Source organism: Diadema setosum, chromosome 7, assembly GCF_964275005.1.
Source record: "Diadema setosum chromosome 7, eeDiaSeto1, whole genome shotgun sequence".
Taxonomy (NCBI): domain Eukaryota; kingdom Metazoa; phylum Echinodermata; class Echinoidea; order Diadematoida; family Diadematidae; genus Diadema; species Diadema setosum.
The window spans coordinates 19,311,798-19,336,621 of NC_092691.1; the positions used below are offsets into that span (position 1 = coordinate 19,311,798).

At 38.4% G+C, this 24,824-nt stretch overlaps 1 protein-coding gene across 1 annotated transcript in view; it reads left to right on the forward strand.

Moving 5' to 3' along the window:
* Positions 1-24,824, forward strand: part of LOC140230961 (tyrosine-protein phosphatase non-receptor type 9-like) — a 119,257-nt gene that overhangs the window by 34,975 nt on the left and 59,458 nt on the right. The window contains exon 2 of the mRNA XM_072311105.1: positions 16,471-16,614. Within this exon, the coding sequence (XP_072167206.1) occupies positions 16,471-16,614 (144 nt within the window). The remainder of the gene's footprint in view (positions 1-16,470; positions 16,615-24,824) is intronic.

The following is a 24,824-nucleotide window of genomic DNA, read 5'->3' on the forward strand; positions in this document are numbered from 1 at the left end:
CATGTGCATTTTAATTTTGCGAATCTTGGCTCTCTTGAAATTTGCAAAATTAAGATGTATGTGAACATTCCTCGTTTTGCAATATGTGTGTCAGTCAACATGTGTTTCGTGGGAGAGGGAGGTGAATTAGCTGAAAAGTTTGTTGCTGTTTCATGTTGATGACACACATCTCTTATTGGCTCTTCCATGTTACAGTGTGTCTTTCCATACTGTTCATTTTTTAGTACCTTGCAAGCAGTATTGTGTTTGCTGTTCTTTTTCTTTGCCACAAGAGGAGAATTGTAATTCGGGGCACTGCCAATAACGCATGTGCCTCTCAGCCGGCCCCGTTTCAGATGCATTATGGGACAGCTCAATTGGCAAAGTTGGATCCAGTCTAGGCTGCATCTTGCTCCAAAAGGCCAGTGCGTAAACAGTGTACAACATGTGCATGTAAAAGCGATATAACACATAATAGTCAGGAAGGTCTGCATATATTGCGATTGCAGTGTGCTAAATACTTAATAAATGTGCATCTGCCATTAAACATGTTATATTTTCAATTTCTACAACTCCGTTTGTAAATTGTGGAAATGGAACACCCATCTCGAAACTATGTGGAAATGACAATCCCTCAGCTGAAAGCATTTTAGACTAAGAGAGAGATTCCTGCCCATGGAAAAACCAATTGTGACCTCATAGCACTGGCTGTGAAAGCAGCTGAAACATACTCGTTACAGCGTTATTGAGCTCAGGGATTGGGATGAGTCTGGGAAGAAGCACCGCTTGTGGAAGAGCTTGCTGCAAACTTCACCCAGGTCACGTCTTTCCTGAATCCAGGGGTATTTTTGAAGATTTCTCCTCTCATCATCGTGTGACCAGCATATTGGAGCTTTGCAGTCACAACCCATGACTTGAATGTACATGCACACAAAGTCAGTCAAATTGAAAGACTGTTAACTCTTTTAGTGCCAGTTTGAAACTGAAGAAATGATTAGTCATGAACAAACTGCATGCACTGATTGCATTGCATTGTACATGACATGCCAACCAACTGGCAACAACAATGCCACCAAGCTATTCCACAGTGCATCTGTGACAGGGCATTGCAATGGTGTTTTGCCCATCATTGATAAGTAAAATTGATACAATATATGCCGGTATGAAGGCTCAGGTATTTGAGTGTAATGGTGTGATCATTAACTTCATCACAAACCAAATGGCAGTATTGCTTTCACTGGCAGTTGTAATAAAAAGCGAAGAAGAGAGGATTAATTGTCTGAAAGATGCTAGTCCTGTCCCATAAATGTGAACTAAATATGAGATAAATTTTACATATTTGGAGGGTTACTTTTTTGCTTATTGGTAAAAAAAAAGTAAACCCAACTACCTTTGCAATATAGATAAAAATGAAAAAAGAAACTTCATTGTAAAGCTACTGATGTATTTTATTGTTTTCAATTGTTTTGGTGTCTGAGACATTAATCTTTCTGATGTTTTTTTTTTTCCTTTTCAAAAGTTAATTTTTACCACTTACATATTGTGTTTGCCAAAGAACATCTTCATCGCATTCCTAGATATCCTTCAGACTATATTCACACTTTGTGGTTTAAATTTTGTAGAAGTGGTAGATATTTGTAGAGGGCATAGTAAGTGTGTTCATTACAAAAATTTTCCTGCTGTGGCAACAGAGTCATTGCAAGTGTTGAAGTACAAAATAGGTCACATGGCCATGCTGAAACATATGTTGTTGATAATACAAATGTATGCAATTGATGTATGGTATACGATTAAGAACATAAAATGCATTTCATGACGTTCTTAAACCCTTTGAGTGATTGAAACCAAAGTCTTCTGTTATATCCCAGCACATTATTTACCTCCCTGCTTTGAAGGTAGATACACCTTTCAATAGGTATCAGTTGTCTCCTTAGTGCTTTGGTTACCGAGTATTATCTTTTCACTTCCCTTTACTGAGGATCTGTTGCAAGTGGTCAAGAATGAGCTCATTCTGTTTTTCTAACAAAGGACCTCTTGAAACAATTTTCAGGACACACTGTTCAACACACTGCAGTAAGGCTTAGTTCCAAGTCATGAATGTGGGGAAACCCCTGACCAAATTACTCACGAGACAGTTGCTAGGGTGCTCTTTTTGTTCTGCTTAATTGTGTTTTTGTGTTTTTTATACTCTAAATTGTTTTGCTGCAGTAACTTGAGCTGGTAAAAAAAAAAAAAAAATTGATGTGAATATTATTAGATGTGATGTGGTTAAATAATAAACTGAGACGTGTTCTTTTTTCCCCCCTCAAGGTGACAGCAATAACCAACCATTGCTTCTCATAGTCCCACAAGATCTCTGATTAATGGCAATCATAATAACACAAAGAACACTCCTCTTTACTCTAACTCATTGTTCATCTTTGGGTTTCGATGGCATTATTTTTTTTTATACTTCTTTGAAGTATTCTCTTTGTTTTTGTTTCTGCGTGTGCGTGTGTGAATGTGCTTTCTTTTTCTTTGGCTCCCCTCTTCTTTTTCTCCCCAAGTTTTTAGCCATTGAACCAGAATGGTTTCATGTTTTGATTCCAAGAAAGAACATGTATATTTGAAGGCACGCTATCAAATATGCTGAAGAATGTACATAAGGGAAACCCCAGAAAAGAATCACTCATTTGACACTTCTACTGCTCATTTCATAAAGGGGTTTGCAATAGTTATGGTTACCATGGTAATGACTTCAATACTCATGTTTGATTGGGGTTTGCAATAGTTATGGTTACCATGGTAATGACTTCAATGCTCGTGTTTGATTGATTTGCTTCATGCCTGAACCATGGAAACTACAATGGGTATGATAGCTGTAATGTGACCGAGGAAAGAGTAAAGATGAAATGGGGCTTTGAAGATATTCCTTCAATAGTTTAGATGAATTCCCTTTAATATCTTGGCTACTCTGCATCTATGCAATCTGATTTTGTCAGTGTGAGGCATTTTTTCCTCATGTTTAATGCTGATTGGGAAACTCTCACCGTAACTTGTTTCCATGAATGGGATTGGTTTAAGTAGGATTTGTTGTTGTCGTTGGCTTGAGTGTGCTATTGTATGCGAAACAGATTTTTGAGCCGTTATTTACAGTCAAAACATCAAAACTTCACTTCTCCCGGATCAAAACCAAATCACACAGAAGCACTATGTTGTATCATGTGTTTCACAACCTGCTGTTGGAGTATAAGGTTGTTTACATTTGAGTGAATGTGGGCTTAAAACTAGTATTAAGAAGTAACAATGGACAATAGAAAAGAAATCTGGGAAGTAAAGAAGAGCATTAAACTGAGAAAATGTCACTGATCATGGCCTATGATATACAGTACAGGCAACCTTGTCTAAGTCGAATATATCTAGACTGAAGAAATAGCTTCTACTTTAGAGAAAATTTGACTCATTAGGGATTAAAATCAAAAGAATATAAAGAGAGGAGGACTTGAAAAGACCTTTGACTTGGGTGATTATTCGACTTATACGCGAGGTCGACTTATAAGCAAGGTTGACTGTTCAAAAGGCATTGCTTTGTGTTGCATTGATATGTGTAAGATAGCCTTGTGTGTGATATGGATATTTATTCTTCTTATTTTTGAGGAAGTATTTTTGTCTTCTTTTGTTTTTATTCTTTGAATGCTGTAATCAGGAAATGCTCAGCTGTAAGAGCTAATAGACAATGCATAGCTGTGTGCTTGTGGTTTTCTTCTGCGTGAAAATGCTATCTAATAATTTCGCACATGTGCAGATACAGTACATACTGTAGGTATTGCTTGATCCTCAGCCAAAAGCTACAAGTACATGTGATGTATGAGAGAGAGAAAAAGAGTGTGTGTGGGTGTGTATGTGCGTACGTGTGTGTGCATGTGTGTATGTTAAAGGGGGAAAGGGGGGGGGGGGAGAGAAAAAGGAAAAAACTTGCCAGCCAGTCTTCTCTCATAATCAATTCATTTATTCCTTCTCTGGGGCAAGTCTGTAATTGATAGATGGGGGGAACGTTGAGTCGAGTCTTATCGCTCTGTGCTATTTCTCCCCCCCCCCCCCCAACCCTAGCCGGTGACTCTCTCTTTCCCAGTCTCCCATTGCTTTCTTGTCTTTGATGGTGATGGTGGTTATGCCTTTCTTGTCATCTCCCTCTCACCCCCACCCCTCACCCCCCCCCCCCAACCTTGCACAGCCAGTGAGTATTATTCTGGCCTTTTGCCACACAGTCATTCTATATTCATAGTGCTCAGAGGATCAGACATAATGAATGAATCACACATTTACATATCGGCTCAAGCTCCAGTTTTCCCCGTAGGCACTGTATGGTAGCGTTGAGGAGCCTGGCTCTCCTCCATCTAGGCTTTCAGTGTGTATCTTGTCGCTCATGAGGTTAATACTTTCTTTACTCCTTTACTCTCCCCTCCGTCGACACTGTTCTATAAAAGACCATCTAATGTTATGAATTTTGATTAGCACAATCAAGGACGGTGTTTTGGAAAAAGATATGGCTAAATCTATTGTATTATGTACTGAGTTAATGCTAAAGAATGTAATTATGATAATGATAAAGATACGACTGCTACTACTGTGCACTGCTACTACTACTACTACTGCTGCTGCTACAACTACTACTTCTATTGTACTATTAATGATAGTTATCCTACTACTGCTATCACAACTTCTACTATTTACAAAAAAAAAAAAAAATACAGCAACTACTACCACTGCTAATAAGTACTATCACTACTATTACTATTACTAGTACTGTTACTACTACTACTATTATTACTACAAAAATTTGTACTACAACTACTACTGCTGCTGCTTCTAATAATAGATGTCTATAGCACTTTTTCTTTTGCATTGATACAACCAAATTGTTAATAGATTCACAATTATTTGGTTGTTTGTTTGCTTGTTTGTCTATTTTGTCACTTTTCATGTGATACTTGTTATACTATTGTCACATTTTTATGTATGCATGTTTTATTAAGTGAAAATAAATGAAATGAAAAATGGATGAATGAAATGAAAATATTACGATCAATGAATGAGTTTGAAAAAAAAATGCCAATACAAAAATGTACGGGTAACATATTTTAGCAGAAAAATAATTTGTGATTTTGTTTGCATGGGATGTCCAGGTAATTGATGGTACAGTTTCGGTTGATATGGGGCTTCAGGTTTCCAGTGGTTTTTGATGATTTTTTATTTTTTTTTTCGTGGAGATAATGACAAACCTTCTATTAAATATGAAAGAGCATATTATTTTAAGAGGAATTGAAAGTTTACTTGGTGATTTTTTTTTTTTTTTTAATGGCTTAGATATCTAAAACAAAGTGAATGTGATGGAAGGTAGGATCCGCCTTTAATTAGGATCGCTTTGTTTACTCTGTTTTCGGATATCTCAGCCATTTCAAACCCGATATTCATCAAATAAGCATTTACTTCCTCTTGGAATTAAATGCTCTGTAACATTTCATCAAGGGGTTTCTAAGTATCTCGCGAATAGTTAAAAGCTGAATCCTCACCTCAATCAATTCGCAATCATCCCTTTAAGCCTTTACGAATATCTTTAGTGTACAGTTAGATAATTATACATTATGACAGTATGAAAGGAGGATGATCTCTGCATGGTCAAAAATTATTTCAAAGAAGGTATGAAACAAGTGATCAGCACCATAGAAGACATTTACTATTGTCAGTGCCATTGTAGTATGCATTGCTCTCTTCCAATTTTTTTTTTATCAATCTTTCAAACCACATAGAAACCACTTGAATATCTAGTTTGTATCGACCCGTTGAGGACGAGTCCCAAGTATACTCGAGTAAAGGGTCTATGGGCTTGTAGCAAAGTCAGCTTGTCCTCAACGGGTTAAACGTAGTCACAAGCATTAGTCTATGTGGCATGGACAGTTGTTAGGACAAGGTGTTGGACCTGAATTGAAGTCTCTGTAGCTGTACCGTGTGATTGAAAAAGTAGCAATGTGTGGTTATCTCTGATTGTAGTACACCATTGGTAGCAATAATTATATTTCAAAATGCTTTTGTAGTACTGTTATACGCCAAATATTTCATGAATTTCGCAAGTCAGGTGCTATTTGCGAAATTAAAGATGTGAAAATAATTATTGTGATCCCGATATGAACGTGATGCAAATGTACATTTTTCCGTTCAGTACTCCACGATCGTGAGTTTTAATACTCGCGATCTCGTCGGGAAGTCCCGATTCGCAAAGATTTAGACTCGCTAGATATATGGTGTATACAGTATTTATTTGCCTGTTGTATCTGTCAAAACCTTGCAACCAAACAATGTGCATGAGGGCACATGTTTGGGGATTCTTTCATGTCTCCTAAGATGGCACACAATAGCAGCATTGTGCAATGGTAGTCACTATGGAGACAGTGGTGTATTTTTCGTAGACGGCAGCGTGATCAGCATTCAGTATGTTATTTGTAACCGTGTTTCCATAGCAACATGTATCTCTGTAAGAGAGGGCAGAAGACTGTGGAGTATTTGGGAAGTGTGACTTCCTGTCTGTGAATCTGCCTACAGGGGACATCACATGCATCTTGAACTTGACCCACTATTTTGAAGTCTTCACTCTGTGTATTTTCAGGATGTTGCCAACTGCATGGAGTCATTTTTCTTTCAAAGAGCTACACTGTAGATTGATGAGTAATGAACGACATACGAAAAAAGTATTTGATCACTGTCTCTACTACACCATGTACAATGTACAATGTACTTTCATTTTTAACACCATATGGCATTCTGTACTTGTGGTTTTAAAACACTGAGAAAATGAGCCCTCTTGGTTTTAGGTTGTTAATTTTTGTGGGGTTTCCTCATGTTTGGTATTTCATACAGAGTACAAGAGTGTATGGTGACTTAGTGCATTACAATGTATGTAGGCAGGAGAGCAAACCTCCAATAGACCTGTTGCTTTTTTTCCCACTGCCCCTTATTCTCATTTAAATTCACCACGCAGCAAAGTCCTGTGGAGTGGGCATTGCGGCGGGGTCCTTGGGCGCTCTTGGCGAACTTGCCCTGCTGTAGTACCCCCTGGCACAAACACTTTACAGCCTCTGTTATTCAGTTTAATAGCTGCAGCTCACATCATCTGACTTCCTGATGTATGGCTATAGCAAATTTAGCATGCATGTTTCTCACCAAGCCTTTGCCCAACGCTTCCTCGAGGCAGCATGGTGGAAAGTATACAGCGTATAGCCTGCTTTATATTGCATGGATATTCCGTGTTATGACAGCAACAAGACTCCCTCTTCATGTCTCTCTTGGCTTTGCTGAGAGGTCACAACCCCTTTTGTATCCATTTACATATAACACTTATTGAACGCCTTGCAAAGGCATGAGAGTGTTGTGGGAAGTCAGCCTAATAGCTATTATAGATATATCTACTACGACACTACCGCATTGATGTTCGTGGAATAAGGAACGGGAAAATTGGCTCTCTTTGATGAAGTCCATCTTGATTGGTCACTTCTAAGTGTACTTTCGTTATCTAACTTTACTTGATATAAAATTTGTACATGTAGGTTTAAACAAAAAGATAGAGACCAATGCCACACATGATCATGCTGCCATGAGTCCTTATCATGCAAGATAATACACTATAAATATGCATGTGCCCATGTGCAGTGTTTCATTACCGCATAATACAGTGTTCATGTGTATGCAATTACCTCGTTACCATGCTCGAGAGCACAATTTTGCTATTCATCTCAGACAGGGTGCGCAAATACATTTTTATTTTCAAGGAGATGAATAATCGTGTAATAAAGCCATTCTTAATTCATGTTATTGGTAATATTCCTTCTAGTCATTCATCCAAAGAGCTAGTTGTGAGAACTTGGAATTGTCATGTTTTATTCAAATTGATGTCTCTCATGTAATTAAGATATCCCATAAATTACTTGTATCCTTCACTGCAGTAAAAGCTCTTGCCTGATAAGGGGGGGGGGGTGGTATGTGGGTGGGGGCTTCTGTGTTTTCCCTGTGCTGGAGCATGTGCAGTTGGGAAATGCATACAACCAGTGCTATTAGAGTATGACTAGTGGAGGCATGTATGTACGTGAGAGCAATTTCTATGAAGATGTCATCTCTATCACGGCGCCAAAGGTTTTCAGCTGGGAAGTGTTTGATAATTCGGAGAGATGGCATCGAAAACTTTATATCGTGTGCTTTCACTTGCAGAAATGTCAGTATCTTGCATAGTATCGTTCATGTTTTGTTTATGTTCTTACGTTTATATATATACCAGGAAGAGACAGTATTGAATGAAGGGTTGGTTATCCCATGCTTTTCTCACCCTGCAAGCCAGAAAAATGTGTCTGCTAGAAATTACATGGCGTTGTCATCAAGCCCTTTAGTAAGGCCTATACATTCGCTGCCATAGTTTACTCATAAACTGCTGTCATTTATGTGGTCAGCAGTAATTGCCAATTAGTTCGGAGGGTCCTAAAGCAGTTTCACACACAAAGATGTTTTGTGAATACATTGTACATAAATAGCACAGCATTTCCCACTCAGGCACTGGTCCTATGGAATAAACAGGCTGTACCTTGGCATTTAGTTAAGTACTCAACACATACATGTAGCAGGAATGACAAATCTCAACTTTGAGCCATTAGTAGGGGATCATTCCTCTCATTGTGCAGTGCGCGTTTCTTCTGCTTTGATCAAAACACAAAAATCAGTGCTCCATGTGAAAGCAAGATGAACCACCGCATAATGAAGGCATTTATAAAAAGCTTGTCTTTTTCTGAACCTCCTTAACTTAAATATGGGATTGTTGGCCACCCTGGTGGTATGCCTTGAGCTACTTTGGCCTTGTATTGCTGTCAAGTCACTTAATTCATATCTTACCATTAGCACAAATGTACAATTTTTTTTTTTTTTTTTATGATGCCATCGCCAAAGTTGCCAGATGATAGCTTGGGAACATACCAATTGCAGAATCTGAGAAGAATGTTCCTGTTCAGAAACACGACACGATGTGTGTGGCTGATACTCTTTGCCAAGTCAAATTACTACTATGCTAGTCAAGGTGAATATTAACAATTTGTCAGTGTTGGGATACTGTTTCTCAGAATGTGTGTGTGTGTGTGTATATTGTGTGAGTGTGGGGACCACTTCAGATCAGTGGGATTTCACCACGCTCTTCTGGAAAATCAGAGTAGGATCTTGAGTATGTGTGGGGCTGTATATCACTTCTACATCATTATACTGCAAAACATGATATATTCGCGGCATGAATTTTTCATGAATTGGCGGTGACAGCCTTTTTTGCGGCATGAAATTTTTGCGAACTGCCACTGGCATTCAGTGCATACAGTGTATGACAGACAAGAACTTTCGCCTGCATTTTGATTTTGCAAATCTTGGCGCTCGCGAAATTCGCGAAATTAAAATGCACGCGAACATTTCTCGTTTTACAGTAGCAGATTGCTCTACAAAGTCCTTTTTGAAGGACGGAGTGGCTTTTCTTACTGTACGAGCTGAAATTTTCGCGGTGGTTTTATTTTCGCGAATTTCGCGAATCGCCTTCGAACCGCGAAAATAACAACACGCGAAAATAACAACGCGCGATTTACTAAGTTCAGTTAGACCCTCGTAACCGCGAAATAAACAACACGCGGAAATGTCCTCCAAGTAGCAATTCGCGAAAATATCTGTACGCGAAGATTTCAGCTCGTACAGTACTCTGAACAGAGGTGTAACATGTTGTATAACTCTGAATAGAGGACACAGCATGAAAACAAAGCAAACAACTTTGGCATTAGCTGATCCCACTGAATTCCCCTTTTTAGGTGATTCACCTTCAGTTTTATCTGCACCTGAATCGTGAATGATTCCAATACATAATTAAAGTTGTAATAATTAGTAGGCCTAGATGTTTGTTTGTTTGTTTGTTTTTTTAAGCTCTCGTGAGTGATATATATTTTTGGCCTGCATCTTATCTGTATTGTAATACAAATAAGAGTTACTTCAAAGTGATGCAGATATTTGTGTGTGTGTGTGTGTTCTACAATCACTTGTGTAATAATCTATACCTCCCCCTTATCTGCATCAGCAAATGTGTAAAATGGGTTTGAGATCTGAAGCAAAGACCACTTCTGTCTGGGAGAGACATGAGGCGTGTCTTCATCAGCCCGAAGTTTCAAAATAGCGCGCTATCTTGCGGTTACCAAACTAGTCCGATGTCAAGATAGCGCGCTATCTGTGTAGTGAAGACGCAAATAGCGCGCTATTTGATCGGGAAAATTTCCCCAGAAATCTTGGTCTAGTTCGTGAACTAGAGCGCTAATTCGTGAAATTGTGCGCTATTTCGGGTGCGTCTCCATCAGCCCGAAATTTTCTCGATCCCTCCACGTTTCTGGTTAGCCAGCTGGCTATTGAAAGCGCATGTACAAGCTATAGCGATTGTGTATAGTGCATACACTCACGGCGTATTCAAGGATCACATGTGTGTACTAGGCCTACTGTTGTTGACATCTTTAAAACCAGGGAGGTGATTCCGTGCATGCTAGCTGTTTTTTGTAAACTTCTTCTTCTGGTCCACTCTACCCTAGCTAAAGATTCTTGCAGTGTATTTTGGATTTGTTTAAACATTGCAATTAGTTCATTTCATATAAGATGTGTCACTGGACAGAAGAGTAGCGTTATTAATATCCCTTTGGAGAGAATTTGCTGTACTGCTCACCCCCCCCCCCCCTGGTTGTAGTATCGTACATACGGTGTTGTAGGAGATTTTGAGCGGGAAATCCACTTTCGAACAGCGAGCTAGGCAGAGTAATGATGCAAAGTGCGCATGCGTCAATTTTTCGGACTAATTTCCCGAAGTAGGCTGTTCGAGCTGATGAAGACGCACATTCGCTCTATCGGGCTATTTTCTAAGACCGCAAAATGTCCCGCTAGTTTGAACTTCGGGCTGATGAAGACACGCCTATGCTCTAGAATACTGTAAAAGTGGAAATTTTCACGGTGTTGAAATTTTTGTGCATTTCGCACAACCAGAAACTAGTGCGAAAACAAAAGCACACAAATACTTTTGCTTGCCATATGTCCCAGTAGTTGATGTCTTGATCTCATGGAATTAAAAACATGTGAAACTCTTCTTACTCGGCTGAACGCGAAAAATTAGTTGCACGAAAATATCCACTTTTACAGTAATCTATAACTTATACCCCTTTCAGGTAATCGCGGTTCAATTATCCGCATCCAAATAATGCGGATGAAGTAGTCAAAATCGCGTTCATATATCCCATGAAGTGCGCACTACTTTTACGAGCACCCGTTCATATAATGGTGCGAAGGACGGAGTTATTTGTCATGGTTACGGCGCACGCCTCTATAATGACGTAATGTTTCCGGTGAATATCCTCACGTGTATGCACACCTCTCGCGCGCTCAAGCTCAGCAATCAGCGGTTGTGCGGGAAATCGAGTGACCTTTGACCGAACTGTGGAATGTTAGTGCGGATAAGTCGTAAAACGCGTTCATGTATTCTCGATCTACTCCTTATGCTGCAATTATGTGCATAATAGCAGCATCAAAATAATGCGCACTTTTCTACTCCTCTCCCGTTCATGTAATCGAAATTTTACGACTTTGTGCTCCTATTATCCGCATCCACGATTACCTGAAAGGGGTATTAGTCCCCATATCTGCACTGCAGCAGGTGTGTAAAATAGGTTTGAGATTTGAAGCAAAGACCTGGAGAGACTTGCTCTAGAATGAAAAAGCTAGCTCACTGCCCTCTGATCAACCTGGTATTACTGATGAAATAACCCTACACATTCCCAATTTCTAATCGTGCATACAATAACACCAGGCAGGAGAGAACCAGTGAGTGAGTCATGGTTTTATAGTATCTGTGAAAGCAAACCAATGGCATCCCTTCTAAACTCTTGTTGAGAAGCTGTCATGTGTCTGTAATGACATTAGACATGCTGTGAACATAGGCTGCGTTTATCTAAAAATTTTCTGAGGCAGAATCACAATCCTAAACGCGTTTGAGGCATTTTCAGGGGTTAGATAAACGCAACCCTGTTTTCAAATGCGTTTAGGAACGCCGTTTTGAAACGCCTTTCAAAGGGCGTTTTGAAACGCGTTTGAGACCACGATCGCTGTTCTGTGAGTAGATAAATGCAATGCCGTTTTGAAACACGTTTATATCTCAAGATCAAATCCCAGCTGTTTCTGGTTGTACTCTCTACCCATTATTTGTGTGTGACTGAGAAGGCATGTTTTGTGGTTGCAGTTGACCTTTATTTCCCGGGTCAAACTGTGCAAAGCAGCTGCAGCAGTGACACCACTGGAATCGCGATTGTATGATGGTTAGATAAACGCGGCTCATCGAGAATCGCGTTTCAAACCAAGTTTACGAACACCGTTCCAAATGCGTTTGGAAACGTGATTCTCTCTCTGAAGTTAGATAAACGCAGCCATAGTCTCTCAGGGCTTCTGATGATGTGTTAGGTAGGCATATTGCAATGGCAATTTCACAAGCTTATTTCCTCAGTAGGATCAGAAATGTTCCTGTAGGGGCTGTATTCTATGGTGGTGCATATCTGACCAGCCTTTCCCCCTCCCCTTAAAAAAATGAAAATAGAAACAATATAAAGGAAAAGGGAAAATAATTAGCCCAAGCTATCAGATGATGGCTGTGTGCTTCAGGGAAGAAAGAGAAAAAAAAAGTTGGTGTGTGTTTTAAAAAGGAAGGTAATGTTGTTACAGTGGTAGAATGATGTGAAGAAAATTGTACATGCAGATCCTAATATTTAAAGAAAAGTATATCCTTGACATGTTGCTGGGATACATAGGCTTGTGGGCAAATAGTATCTTCCATGCCTTCCAGAGAAGATAGGTCAAGTGTTCTTATGTTGTAGAAAAAATGATTGTTGTAAAACTGTTTTTACCAGTATATTCTTCATATAGGCTATCATTCTACTGTAAATTTGTGCAGAGGTCCCATCTGCTGATCGAGGGTGGCATATATGGAATTAACCAAACTTTTTAAACTTTGTACAGTCAAACCTGCCATAGTGGCCACTTGTCTATAGCAGCCACCTGCTGGGTACGACCACTAAAAACAATTCCACCAGTGAGGAAAGCGATTCTAAAGACCCTCTGTACAGCGGCCACCTGTCTACATGTATAAGGACCATTATTTTGTATCCCTTGGGTGGCCGCTACAGACAAGCTTGACTGTATCTCTGGCATGGATCGATTCTCCATTTTCCCCTTAATTGAATATTGAATATTTCCCTGATCTTTCTGCTCTCACTATGAAAATTCCACATATGTGTTTTGGGGGAAAACTTCCCTTGTAAACACACAGGGAGAAAACAGATGGAATTTGCGGCCATTGGCTTCTCTGGCCGTGTTGCAGGAAGCGAGGGAGGGAATATTATTAGTCCACCAGGAAGCTGCCACCATTTTGGGCAGTTATCGGGACAAATTACCAAATGAGCACTAGCGTGCGTGCACGGGCCTGTGACCGCTGCGAATTAAAAGATTGCCGTCAATGGTGTGAGCCCATTGAGCAAAACAGAAATTGGCTGTGAAGAGATTACGCACCGTGTTGATGAGAGGTAAATGGCATTATGGTGGTTACATGAGGGCCGCATCCAAGTTCAGAAAAGGTTTATCAGTGCTTCCTTCCGTATGGCATGACAAATTTACAATACCCTACTGGTGAAGTAGAATAGCCATGAATTCGACTGATATGCACGTAACAGCTGCCTGCTTCAGAGCTTCTAGTTCTATGTATATATTCATTAACCAGAGGTCAGAATGGACATTATTGACTTGACCTCACCTTAAAGGCAGTTTTTTGGGTTTTTTTTTTTTTCCTTTTATTTGATCTAATACAAGGGCAAGTGCAAGTACAGAATGAAGTCATGTCCAGGGATTGTTTGGAAGAGAGTTAAAGACAGTGTCAGAGTGGAAGGTTAACCGTGGCAAAAACTTTTGTGGTACAATATAATAGGACATGAATTTAAATGTGTTACCTGTTGTGGGTGTCTGTTGCCTTATGAAATGTAGGCAGACCACAAAATATAGTGCAAAGTTAGATAGACTTTCAGAGGAAAAAAGAAATATTCAAACTCTACCTGTTGGGCACTTGAAAGTCTGCAAAGAAAGTTATTGCCAGAATTTTGGAATATAATGCCATGTGGAAATATTTGCAGGGTTTTGCGCTACGTGACACCAGTGCACTTAGTGTCTACATGTTGGACCGTCAACTCCACATGACCTGTAGTATCGTGTCTACAGACAGCGGAATTGAAAACATGCAAAATTCTTCTTGCTTCATGGAGTGTGAAATTATAAAACGCACAAAAATTCTGCTTCTTTTGAAGCTTACACTGGTGAACAAGTTCCTTTGCTCATCCTGATAACCAAATCAGAGTATATCATTGCTATCATTATCATATTATATGGTTTGCCCATTAACACCGTATAGGTTAGGAGACATGCAGCCTGATATCACAGGGCATTGCATGCAAATTTTGCCATTTACTTAGGTGATTACTTTAGCATCATGGCAGTATCCCGTTTTTGGCCCACAGTCAAGTGAAATACAAACTAATTTTAGGAGCATGTTGGGATAGTGTTACTGAGCATAGCCAATCAATCATGAGTCCCATATGAACTCATTGCAGTCATCTAATCTGGCCCTGGAGAAGCATCATGGGGATGGAGAGCTCACTTTTAGGGGAAAAAAGTAAGAAGAAATACATCCATTGAAGTAATGGCATGATGCTTATGATAGATGCAGTGGCACATGTGAAACTTGGATGTATTATGACATCATCATCACTGCAAATTCAGCAGTTTGTAAATGTCAACGTAATTGTAAAATGGCATTAGAATCGTGAGATAAATGAAAAAGAAAAGCCAAGAAAGAATTGAAATAATGTATGGTATTAAAAAAACTTTGGTACACCAGGTTATAGGCTCAACCCAATTCCCATCTTGCATGTATTTCAAGGGGGAAATGATGTACCTGCTAATGAGCTCTGCTAGAAGATACGGAGCCTAGCAATTGCGTCTGATTGACAAATTGCCCTATATCGACGTCAAATAAACACTGATTATTCAGTGCAGCTATGATAAAAATTGACAGTACAATCATTAATTTGAATAAATAAACAGTACCCGCTGCTGTAAGATAATAAAGCCATCACTAGCTATTAGGTGAAAGCTTGGTAGTCAAGTGGATATGGCCCCTGTCTAGCAATCGGGAGGTCATTGTTTTGATTTCAACCAGAGTATGTATGCCCATGATTTTTATCTTGGCTATGACTGAAACACTGAAAAATCAGTGTTTATTTAACATTAATGAATTGGCAATTGAATGAAGGGCAATTTGTCAATGAGTTGCAATAAAAATGACTCGACAAGAATTATTAATTTGAATGGAGCATAGCAAGTAATGAATATTGATAAACTAGGGCCCTGTTTTATGAAGAGTTAAAATTGATTATAAAGTTGATTTCTATCGTATTAGTCTATGGCAATCTGTGTGTTAATAAGAAAATTTAAAATCGATTATATCTTTTGATAAACCAGGGCCCTAATCACATTAAGCTTAGCATTAATATCGGTATTAGTATTTCATCCATATAGCCTGTCTCTTCATGAGTGTTGAGATCTGTGCATGTACATTGTGCACACATTCTCTGCAACCACAGGCACTTGCACATAGTGGGGCAGGTTGTAGTCTCAAGAATTTCGCTGTAGTTCATCCCCATACCTCACTGTCACCAGGATTATGTATGCTGAACACTTCGATTGGGGGCAGATCGGATACTGTGTCTTTTTGATGCAAGGAGAGTGCATTCGTTCCATCGATTATGGTGTCTATGGCTGTGCACTCAAATCTCGTATTGATACAGTGTTTCCAATCTCCAGTGCACACCAGTATAAAAGCGATGTTCCCAATACTAAGCACATTTTTTATGTAACCAAAGATTATTTCTAACTTAATGCTGTCATACCTAATATTGTAACTGTCACAATAAACCTTGTATTCATAAATGGGTAATAGGAGCTGTTTAGAACTACTTTAGTCCTAAATATGACTTAAAGACTGAACATGTCGTTAGCATGTTTTTACTTTCCATGAATTCAGTGTCCAGAAAAGTGTATACAATTATGGCTGTTCATGTATTCAATCTTTCTTGATAAACAGTGCTTGCCATTTTGATTGTGAGGATTGGGCAGTTTCGGAATGTTTTTCAAAAGTTACTGATCACATTTATCATGGAGCATTGTTTGCGAAATTAAGCATTTTCAAGCTTCCCTGTTGAAACATTGATTGTAATGCATTGTCGAAGCTCATTCATGTTTTATTTGTTTTTATTTCGCAGAAATTCTCCTCTTGACAGAAAAAAATAATTTAAAGTTATTTTTCCATCTTTTATGTTGTATCTGCAGGTAACTCATCAGTTCCTGGAACATCTGAACAGAGTGAGGGCGCAATACAATGTTCCTCCCGTCTCCTGGAGTACAGCGGTCCGTTTCCTCATGGCACGCAAGTTTGACGTCAAGCGAGCTCTCGAACTTTTCAGAAACCATGGGGTAAGGTCACAAAGCTCATTATCATGCTTTGAATGCACATTTTTGTGAATTTTGTTACATGTTTTTATGTGTGGGGGAAGGGGGAGGGGAGGAATGCTGACCTTTGTGAATATCATGACAGAATGAGAATTTAAAAAAGAAAATTGTTAGAAATATCAATGGCAGAATAATTCCACAACTATCATGCATTTACAATTTGTTCGTAAAGAAAAAAAAAAGAAAAACGAAAAAAAGGGCTTGTTTTTCTTTTTATTAGTAAAGTATATCTTATACCTGTATTGGTTTTTTGTTGTTTGTTTGGTTTTTAGAGAGAGAGAGAGAAAAAAAAAAGGGAGTTATGACATATTGTTGCTTATTGAATATTTGTACACTGAGTGTATGTTTTTATGATATTGAGGCAGGGAATTGAGTGGCATCTTGGAGTTTGCCAGTGTCCAGCATGTGGTAGAAAAGGTGTGAGTGCTACAGGAAGTTTTGCAAAAGTTGGGATTCTCTTCATCCGGCACGAATACTAGTAGATGATGCACTGTGATATCACGCTTTCATTTTAGATGTACCATAGACTGTACCATAAACATAAACAATTAACCAAGAGTACTGGAGAATCGACCAAGAGAGGATGTAAGACTCATGGTTATAAGGAGTAGCTTCTTTTTGGCATTTGTTGTTTTTTGTTTGTTTGTTTGTTAGTTTGTGTGTTTCTGGTGTTGCCTGGGGAAAACATTGAAACAAATGAATTTAGATACCCATAGTGAGAGAATCATATACCACCACACAGGAGAAGCAAGGAGGTTTAAGAGATGGAGTTCCAACTGGCTGTAATTATTCAAACAGTTGTCACTTTTCTATTGATGTACAAAAGAATTCCACAGGTGCATCTGTGCCTTTGGTGACGGGGTTTGATGCCGCCGTCTTGCTGAGCAATCTGAAGATTCATTTTGAACGTTAACTTAATGTTGGCTATATTTTGCTTGTTTATCTATTAAATAAAACGAAATCTCACTTAATGATAAAACTCATTAAACAAAGGTCAATCCCTTCAAGAAATATGTGCAAAAGTGTAAATCAGAGCTGTATCATGTGAAAGTGTTTAAAACTGTACCCTCCTGGAAAGCCGGTTTTATCGCTTTTCCACTTGATTCCTCCAAATAAAACTGATATGGAATGATCTTCGAGTATAATCATATATTAATAGATATATCAGATTAGTGGCCGGGTACGGCCAGTCGAGTAATTTTCATTTTCATTTCATCATTTTTTGCGCAGTTTCTATTCGCGCATCCCCGTGTCTTTACCAGTATATACCACCTATCTTTTGTAAGTAGGGATGGCGAAAAGAGATTACCATCACAAAGACATATTTTCGTTAGAAAGTGGCTGATGATTATGCAATGAGACATGAGTCAATTGTCTTCCTATCTGCACGGCAGATCCAGTTTGCCACATGCTTCAAATACTTTCGAGTGGCGGCATCAAACGTGACTTCAAAGGAAATACAACAGTTGTGACTCCATTCTCTTGAACCTTCTTGGGAGAAGAGAGTAAGGAAATTAATGCTGTAATGACTACATAATGTGTGTAGGGCCTATATCACAATCAAGTGTCACTCTATTTTATCTGCTTGATTTGTGACTTTCGATGCTGTGAAGATAAACCAATTAATATCCCCACTGAGAATTTGACTGAGCTTACACACACACTCACACACACAACTATATATATATATATATATATATATATATATATATATATATATATATATATATGTAGATAGATAAATAGATAGATAGATATAGATATAGATACAAATATATTTGTATGTTTTTTGTCATAACAAAAGTATGTCAAGATCTTGTTCAAGGAGACTGGTTATGATAATCTGTTTAGTCTTGACTATGCAATCTTACAAAATTGAAAGCAAAACTGAACCTCATGAACTAAAATCATTCTTTGAAAACCAGGGATATATGCTAAGAATACTGGTTATGAGAAGATGGAGCTTGTCCAATAGATTCCCTGCAGAGACGTGCATGTATTATGTCAGTTATTAAATATCAGTCTTGGAGTTCACATGTAGTACACAATGTATGTCATTTATCAAATGTATGATCAGTACTGGACCCAAGACAGTTTTCCTTATTTAGATTTAAAGCCTTTTCTAGCTAACAGTGTATTATGTTTAATAGCTTTGAAAAGAAATCAAAGGGTTAGATTGTTGCTGGGGGTTTTCCCAAACTACATTTACATGTAGACTTCAAGGTGAAACTTTCACATTGTCCTTTAGAGCTGTGCACTTATGGGTATAGTGCTGGTAGACCAAGAAGGGCTTGTGATAACAGGTTAGCAATTGTTCAATTTTCATTCCTACTGTGCACTCCTGCCACAATCAAATGAAAACTCTGATGGTGTTATCGCTCAACTGCGTGGAGCAATTACCTATTTCAAAGTCCTCCATTGATGTTGGGTAGAAAAGAAACGCTGAGGCAGTCGTCCTTGGTAGTGTGCCTTTGTATGGATCGTGAACTATTTGGGTCAGTTCAAGGGTGTCAAATGGACTGAAATTCTTGTAAAAAGAACCGGATCCTGCAAAATTAAAAGCCCTTGCTCAGGTTTCAGGAGAACATGCACAAAAAAAAAGTTATCTGCTTTTGTGGGCTTTATTTATTTTTTTTTCTTTTGGGTTTTGTGTGAAGAACACTAGTGGTGAAATTTCTTGGAACCCCATGTACTATACGGTGCAAACTGGGCATGATCTATTGTGCACAGTAGGCCCGTGCACTCACAACGAAAATCAAAATTACAATCGCGATCCAAATTTCGATTTTTTTTCGACCGTTCATACCCAAGGAAAAATCGCACTTCGCAGCAAGGAAAGAACGATCAGTGGCCAAATTGCGCATGCGCGAAACTTGCATGACCGAAGACTGACCCGCGGTCCCAATAATGTTGACGTTCACGCGCTACAAACGATGGGATTAAAAATACCGATTTCCGAATCTCGATCGCGCTCACACACACGACGCTTGGCAAAATAATTGCGATTATTCTGAAAAATCGCACTAATAGTGCGAGTTGGATCGCGATTAGGATCGCGAAAATTAGTGAAATTTTTCTGTCCACACAGGAAAAAATTTTGAAATTTTGATCGCGATAAGAAAATCAATTTTTAAATCGCACTTTTTCCCTTGTGTGTGAACGGGCCTAGTATGACCTGATTGTTTAGGAAGTAGTAGTGTAGACTTCCCAAGATAAAGTATTTGATTTATTGGGGTGGGGTGGGAAGAAAGGGAAAGTATAAGTTCATGTTCTATTGTACTGCAATGTTTTGGTAGATGCTAGCCGGTTTACCAGAGTCATTCAGGGATTTTCAAATCAGATTTATAAAGACTCACCTTTTAATTGTTATTACAGTGAGTTGCCCTATAAAGTTGGTAGATACCAACATCAGTGCTGTTGAAGAAGCTATCCTAATCTGATCAGGGAAGTGAGACATCTCTCACCTCCCTGCTCTGATCAACACTGAACCTTCAAAGCCTCATGAAATTGTGTTGTTGCATAACAATATTAAAATGCACACAAACCTTTCTGGTTTTACAATAGTGTAACCCAAAAAAACCCAAAAACCAACAACAAAAAATTGCTGAAGATGAAACACTGCATTTATTCTACAAGCATACATTATGGCCCGAATTCACGAAGGTGGTACAATTGAAACCATGGTTTGAACCATGGACAATTTGTATGGAGCACCAAGTGTCACATGGCCTATTTCATTGCGAAATTACTGATTTCATAACAAAATAGGCCATGCGACACTTGGCGCTCCATACAAATTGTCCATGGTTTAAACCATGGTTTCAATTGTACTACCTTTGTGAATTCGGCCCTATGTGTGTATCATAGAACTACAGTAGTACTTATCTGTGAATTCCTAGCAAACTTGTCCTCTTGACAGTATTTATTGTTTTTGTTTGTTTGTTTGTTGTTTTTTTTTAGCAAGGGGCAGTTAAAATGATTTGACATTGGTAGTTCATTATGCTCACCATGGTGACATTTTTAACGACTCTGCCTACATGTGGATGAAGCAGTATTATGATGGTCATGACAGGTGAGATAGTAATGTTTTTATAGTGACTGCTGAACTGAGTTTAGCTTTTTAGGCCCTTTAAATAGATCAGCCTTGTGCAATTTAAAATTTTTATACTTGCATTAAAGTAAGAATAGTGAATTAGCCCTTGAACTGATGGTAAACTTGAAACTGTGGTGCTTAGGAACTGTCTTAATAAGAAATACTACTGGTACATGTATATTTGTATATTGTAGGTCATGAGTTCATACATCATACATAGGTATATGTACATAGATGAGCAACTACAAGTAGCTATCCGTGTAGATATTCATAAAGTACTAGTCATCAGTGTAAATTGCTGTTTACATGACAGATTAGTGGCTGAAATGCTGATATGATTAAATTTTTGTCACAAATGTCTAATGTACTCCACCAGGATCAACAGTTATGGCACATCTTTCATTGTAATGCTAGAATTGTATATAATATACACATCCCCCCCCCCCCCCTCATTGGGATCGTGGAGGCGTTATAGTATCTCATACATTTGTACTTCTCCATTTTGGAATTCATTATCAATCAACACAAAATATACATGATAATATGTTGGTGAAATAATTCATGCACTTGTATGCTGCTGACCAAAAGGAAGTGTGAATCACTATTTGATATGAAAAGTATGCTGTCCATATGATCATCAGTGTGTTATCAATTCATTGGTTTGTTTGTCTTTTTGGAGAGGTGAGCAGCCAAATGGAGACACCTACATTGTAGTGTATAACATTTCAGGATGTGTTTATAGACATGAAGATAATTTTGCAAATAACTGCGACAAGGGTTGAGAACTGTGTCCTCTTGAACTGTTGTGTGGGCTTTCAGAATACATTGAGAGTATTAGTAGCCATAGATACACGTAGACATTATAATACCCACTTCTGATACTGGTTGACGTTTAACCAACCCCTTCGGGTGGGTAATAATTATGCGTGAGACTCAGAGGCAGGTGAAACTGACCCCCGCTACTTCTCTGTTCATACTGAGAGCTCTCCTGTATTGGTCTGACATAATAATGCAGGTGTAATGTCTGTTTCACCTTTGACAATGAATTTGTCAGCAATTTGTGGGTTGTTGTTTTTGTGTGTGTGTGTGTGTGTGTGCAGGGAATAATTTTCCTGGTATCGCATCGCAACTTGCTATGCATTTTGACACCACTGCTACACAATCTAACTTTTGTATAGCAGATTTCTTCCGTAGAAGTGTACAGGATACCATGTGAAATATTGTTCATCAACTGAAATTGCTAATCAAATTTGAGTTTGAAAATTATTCCCTGGTGTGTGTGTGATTTTGGGAACATCCATAGGTTGCTGTGCATGATGCTGAATGCATCTACATTGTCCATGAGCATCGTGCCAGTGCAGACGTATGATTCCTCGTGATTTTAAGATAATTGCGTAACTTCCAGCCAAACAAAATTATAGAGGCTGTGGAGCCCATGAATCCATGTGAAAATTTTGCAGCCACGTCCAGCCTCTGCACAAAGGGCCAATAGAATTTGGGCTCTTTAAAGGACAAGTTCACCTTCATAGACCTCATGTGGATTGAGTAAATGCAGTAATATCAATAGAACACATCAGCAAGAGTTTGAGGAAAATTGGACAATCCGTTTAAAAGTTATGAATTTTTGAAGTTTCTGCTTAGTCACTGCTGGATGAGAAGACTACTGCAGCTTGTGATGTCGTGTGTGTAGAAAGTATAAGGAAAATTCAAGATATTTTCACTTTTCTCGCATAATAAAAGAACACTTGACTTCCCTCTTTCAGAAGGCAAGGGAAATAATATTACTCTTAACATACGTCACTGACGAGTCAAGGAAATGTGCACTTTTTTCAAAAGGTAACATTTTGTGAAATTCTCTTTATATTTTCCTTATAACGTTGTACGCATGTGACACCATACACTCTAGTAGTCTTCTCATCCAGCAGTGACTGTGCAGATACTTTAAAAATTCATAACTTTTGAACGGATTGTCCGATTTCCCCCAAACTTTCACTGATGTTTTCTACAAATATTGCTGCATTCACTCAATCCACATGTATATGAAGGTAAACTTGTCCTTTAAGTGGAATTCACACAGACGGCAGTTAGCATTATACAAATCTCAAGATTTTTACCTGTGTGTGACATAAAAGTCTCACTAAACTGCGTCACGATCTGAATCCCAAGAAATCTTGCAATTATTTTAGTATTATCTCGATAATTTGAGAGGTAGCGTGACGATTCAAACTGTGGCAAGTGTGTATAATGCTGCAGCAAAAAATCTTCAGATTTTTATCACTCATAACAATGTCAGCACAGAAACACAAGAGCAGGGGTCACCATTTCAGTAGATTTCGGGCATGTGCAGTTTGGTCAACAAATGCTCATGATTGGCAATCATTAGGATATCAATGTCTGTATGAACGGACACAAAAAAGCTTGGTATATATGTGGATCGCTATCAACATACCGCTATTTTGTCTGTGTGAATGGCACTACTGATCCATAGCAGGTCAACACTGGTTTAGAAAATGTACATGTGACTGTGTGGCTGCATGTATGATCAAAGCTTGTGCTTCATTTGTTGTGACTGAGCAATTGACATTGGACAGAGTGGATCGTGCAGTGATTGTAACCCAGTGATTGGTGTGAGCGGGCAGAGAGGGGAAGTCCGTGCGAATTTGATCCCAGGCGGTTGGTTTTCGGGGGTGTGAGTCAGTTCTGGCAGGTGTCAAATTCTGCTCGATTCTGCAATCAGAGGATTGACGCCTCAGCTAACGTGTGTCACACTCCTCTGTGGTATGCTACTTTCCCCTGCAATCCTATATGACATAGAATTCCCTGTAGAAATGATTGGTTAATTGATTTTTTTTTTTTTCATTGCAACCCAGCATAATACACCGTGAGTCAGGGTATATTTGTAACACTGGATGAGAAGATCCTGAAGTCGCGCTTGTTGAAGGAAATGCCAATCTTAGAAATGAGAAATTTTGTGTTTGTGTGTAATCATTGTGACGTATTTTCTCCTCTTATGTGAGTCACATACTCTGTGACTGCCACACAATATTTCTGTACTATGATGAATGCATTTCTGCAACTACTTTCAGCTTTAAAAATATTTATGGTAATGGGGGATGACATAAAAAGAAGTTGGTGTCCGTCATGGTCTGAACATTGTGCTTAATATATTTCTTCATTGTTTTGTCGTTTTTCATTTGTTTGGTTAAGAACAAAATCCAAAAAGCAATTTACATATATTAGTAATTATGGTGGTTTCCCAAGAAAGATTGGAACCAAAATTGTTTAAGCAAAATTGTTAATCATGCAGTAAAAACTTGTTGAAGCCTGAAGTTAATTCAGTCTACTGTAATTGTGCTTGCATTCTTTGCATACTTCTCTAGTACTTATGATCAGGGAGGTAGGATCCCACCTCCCTGTTATGATGCAGCACACTGCTGTAACCAAGTGTACGGTCATACCCTGTTTACAGTGTTGTGTAGTGCCATCTCTTGTTCATAATGTACAGTTACACATTTCTATTATTGCAGCCAAATTTCAGAAATAGGCTATAAAAATCCTATCTTTAATTCAGTACTGCTTTGAAGTGTATGACAATTTCAATAGTAGTGATAATAATAAAACAATGACGACTAATAATGATGGTGATTTGTATAGTGATAACAATGACAATGATGATAATAATGATTATAGTGTTGATAATGATAATGATGATGATGATGATAATAATGATAATTGTATTATAGATTAGGGCATTATAAGGGAGGAAAAGATGGCAGGATCATATATCTGTGCAAGAAGTGCAAGTGGTAGGTAAATTCTGATCTTTTCCTATAATTTCATTGATTATAAGGGCAAAAAAAAAAAAAAAAAAAAAAGCCTGCCCAAGTTCCAGGGTATCGAGGGAATGCATACTGAGTGCACATACTTTAGCTATAGTATTTACACATTATAAGAAAGCAACTGACACATGTAATTCTACTTTTGATAATGAATAGAATTTTATTTCCAATTTACATGGGAAGATGCAAAAATCATTATCATTAAGGAATTCAAAGAGAGTTTCTGTACATTATTGCTACAA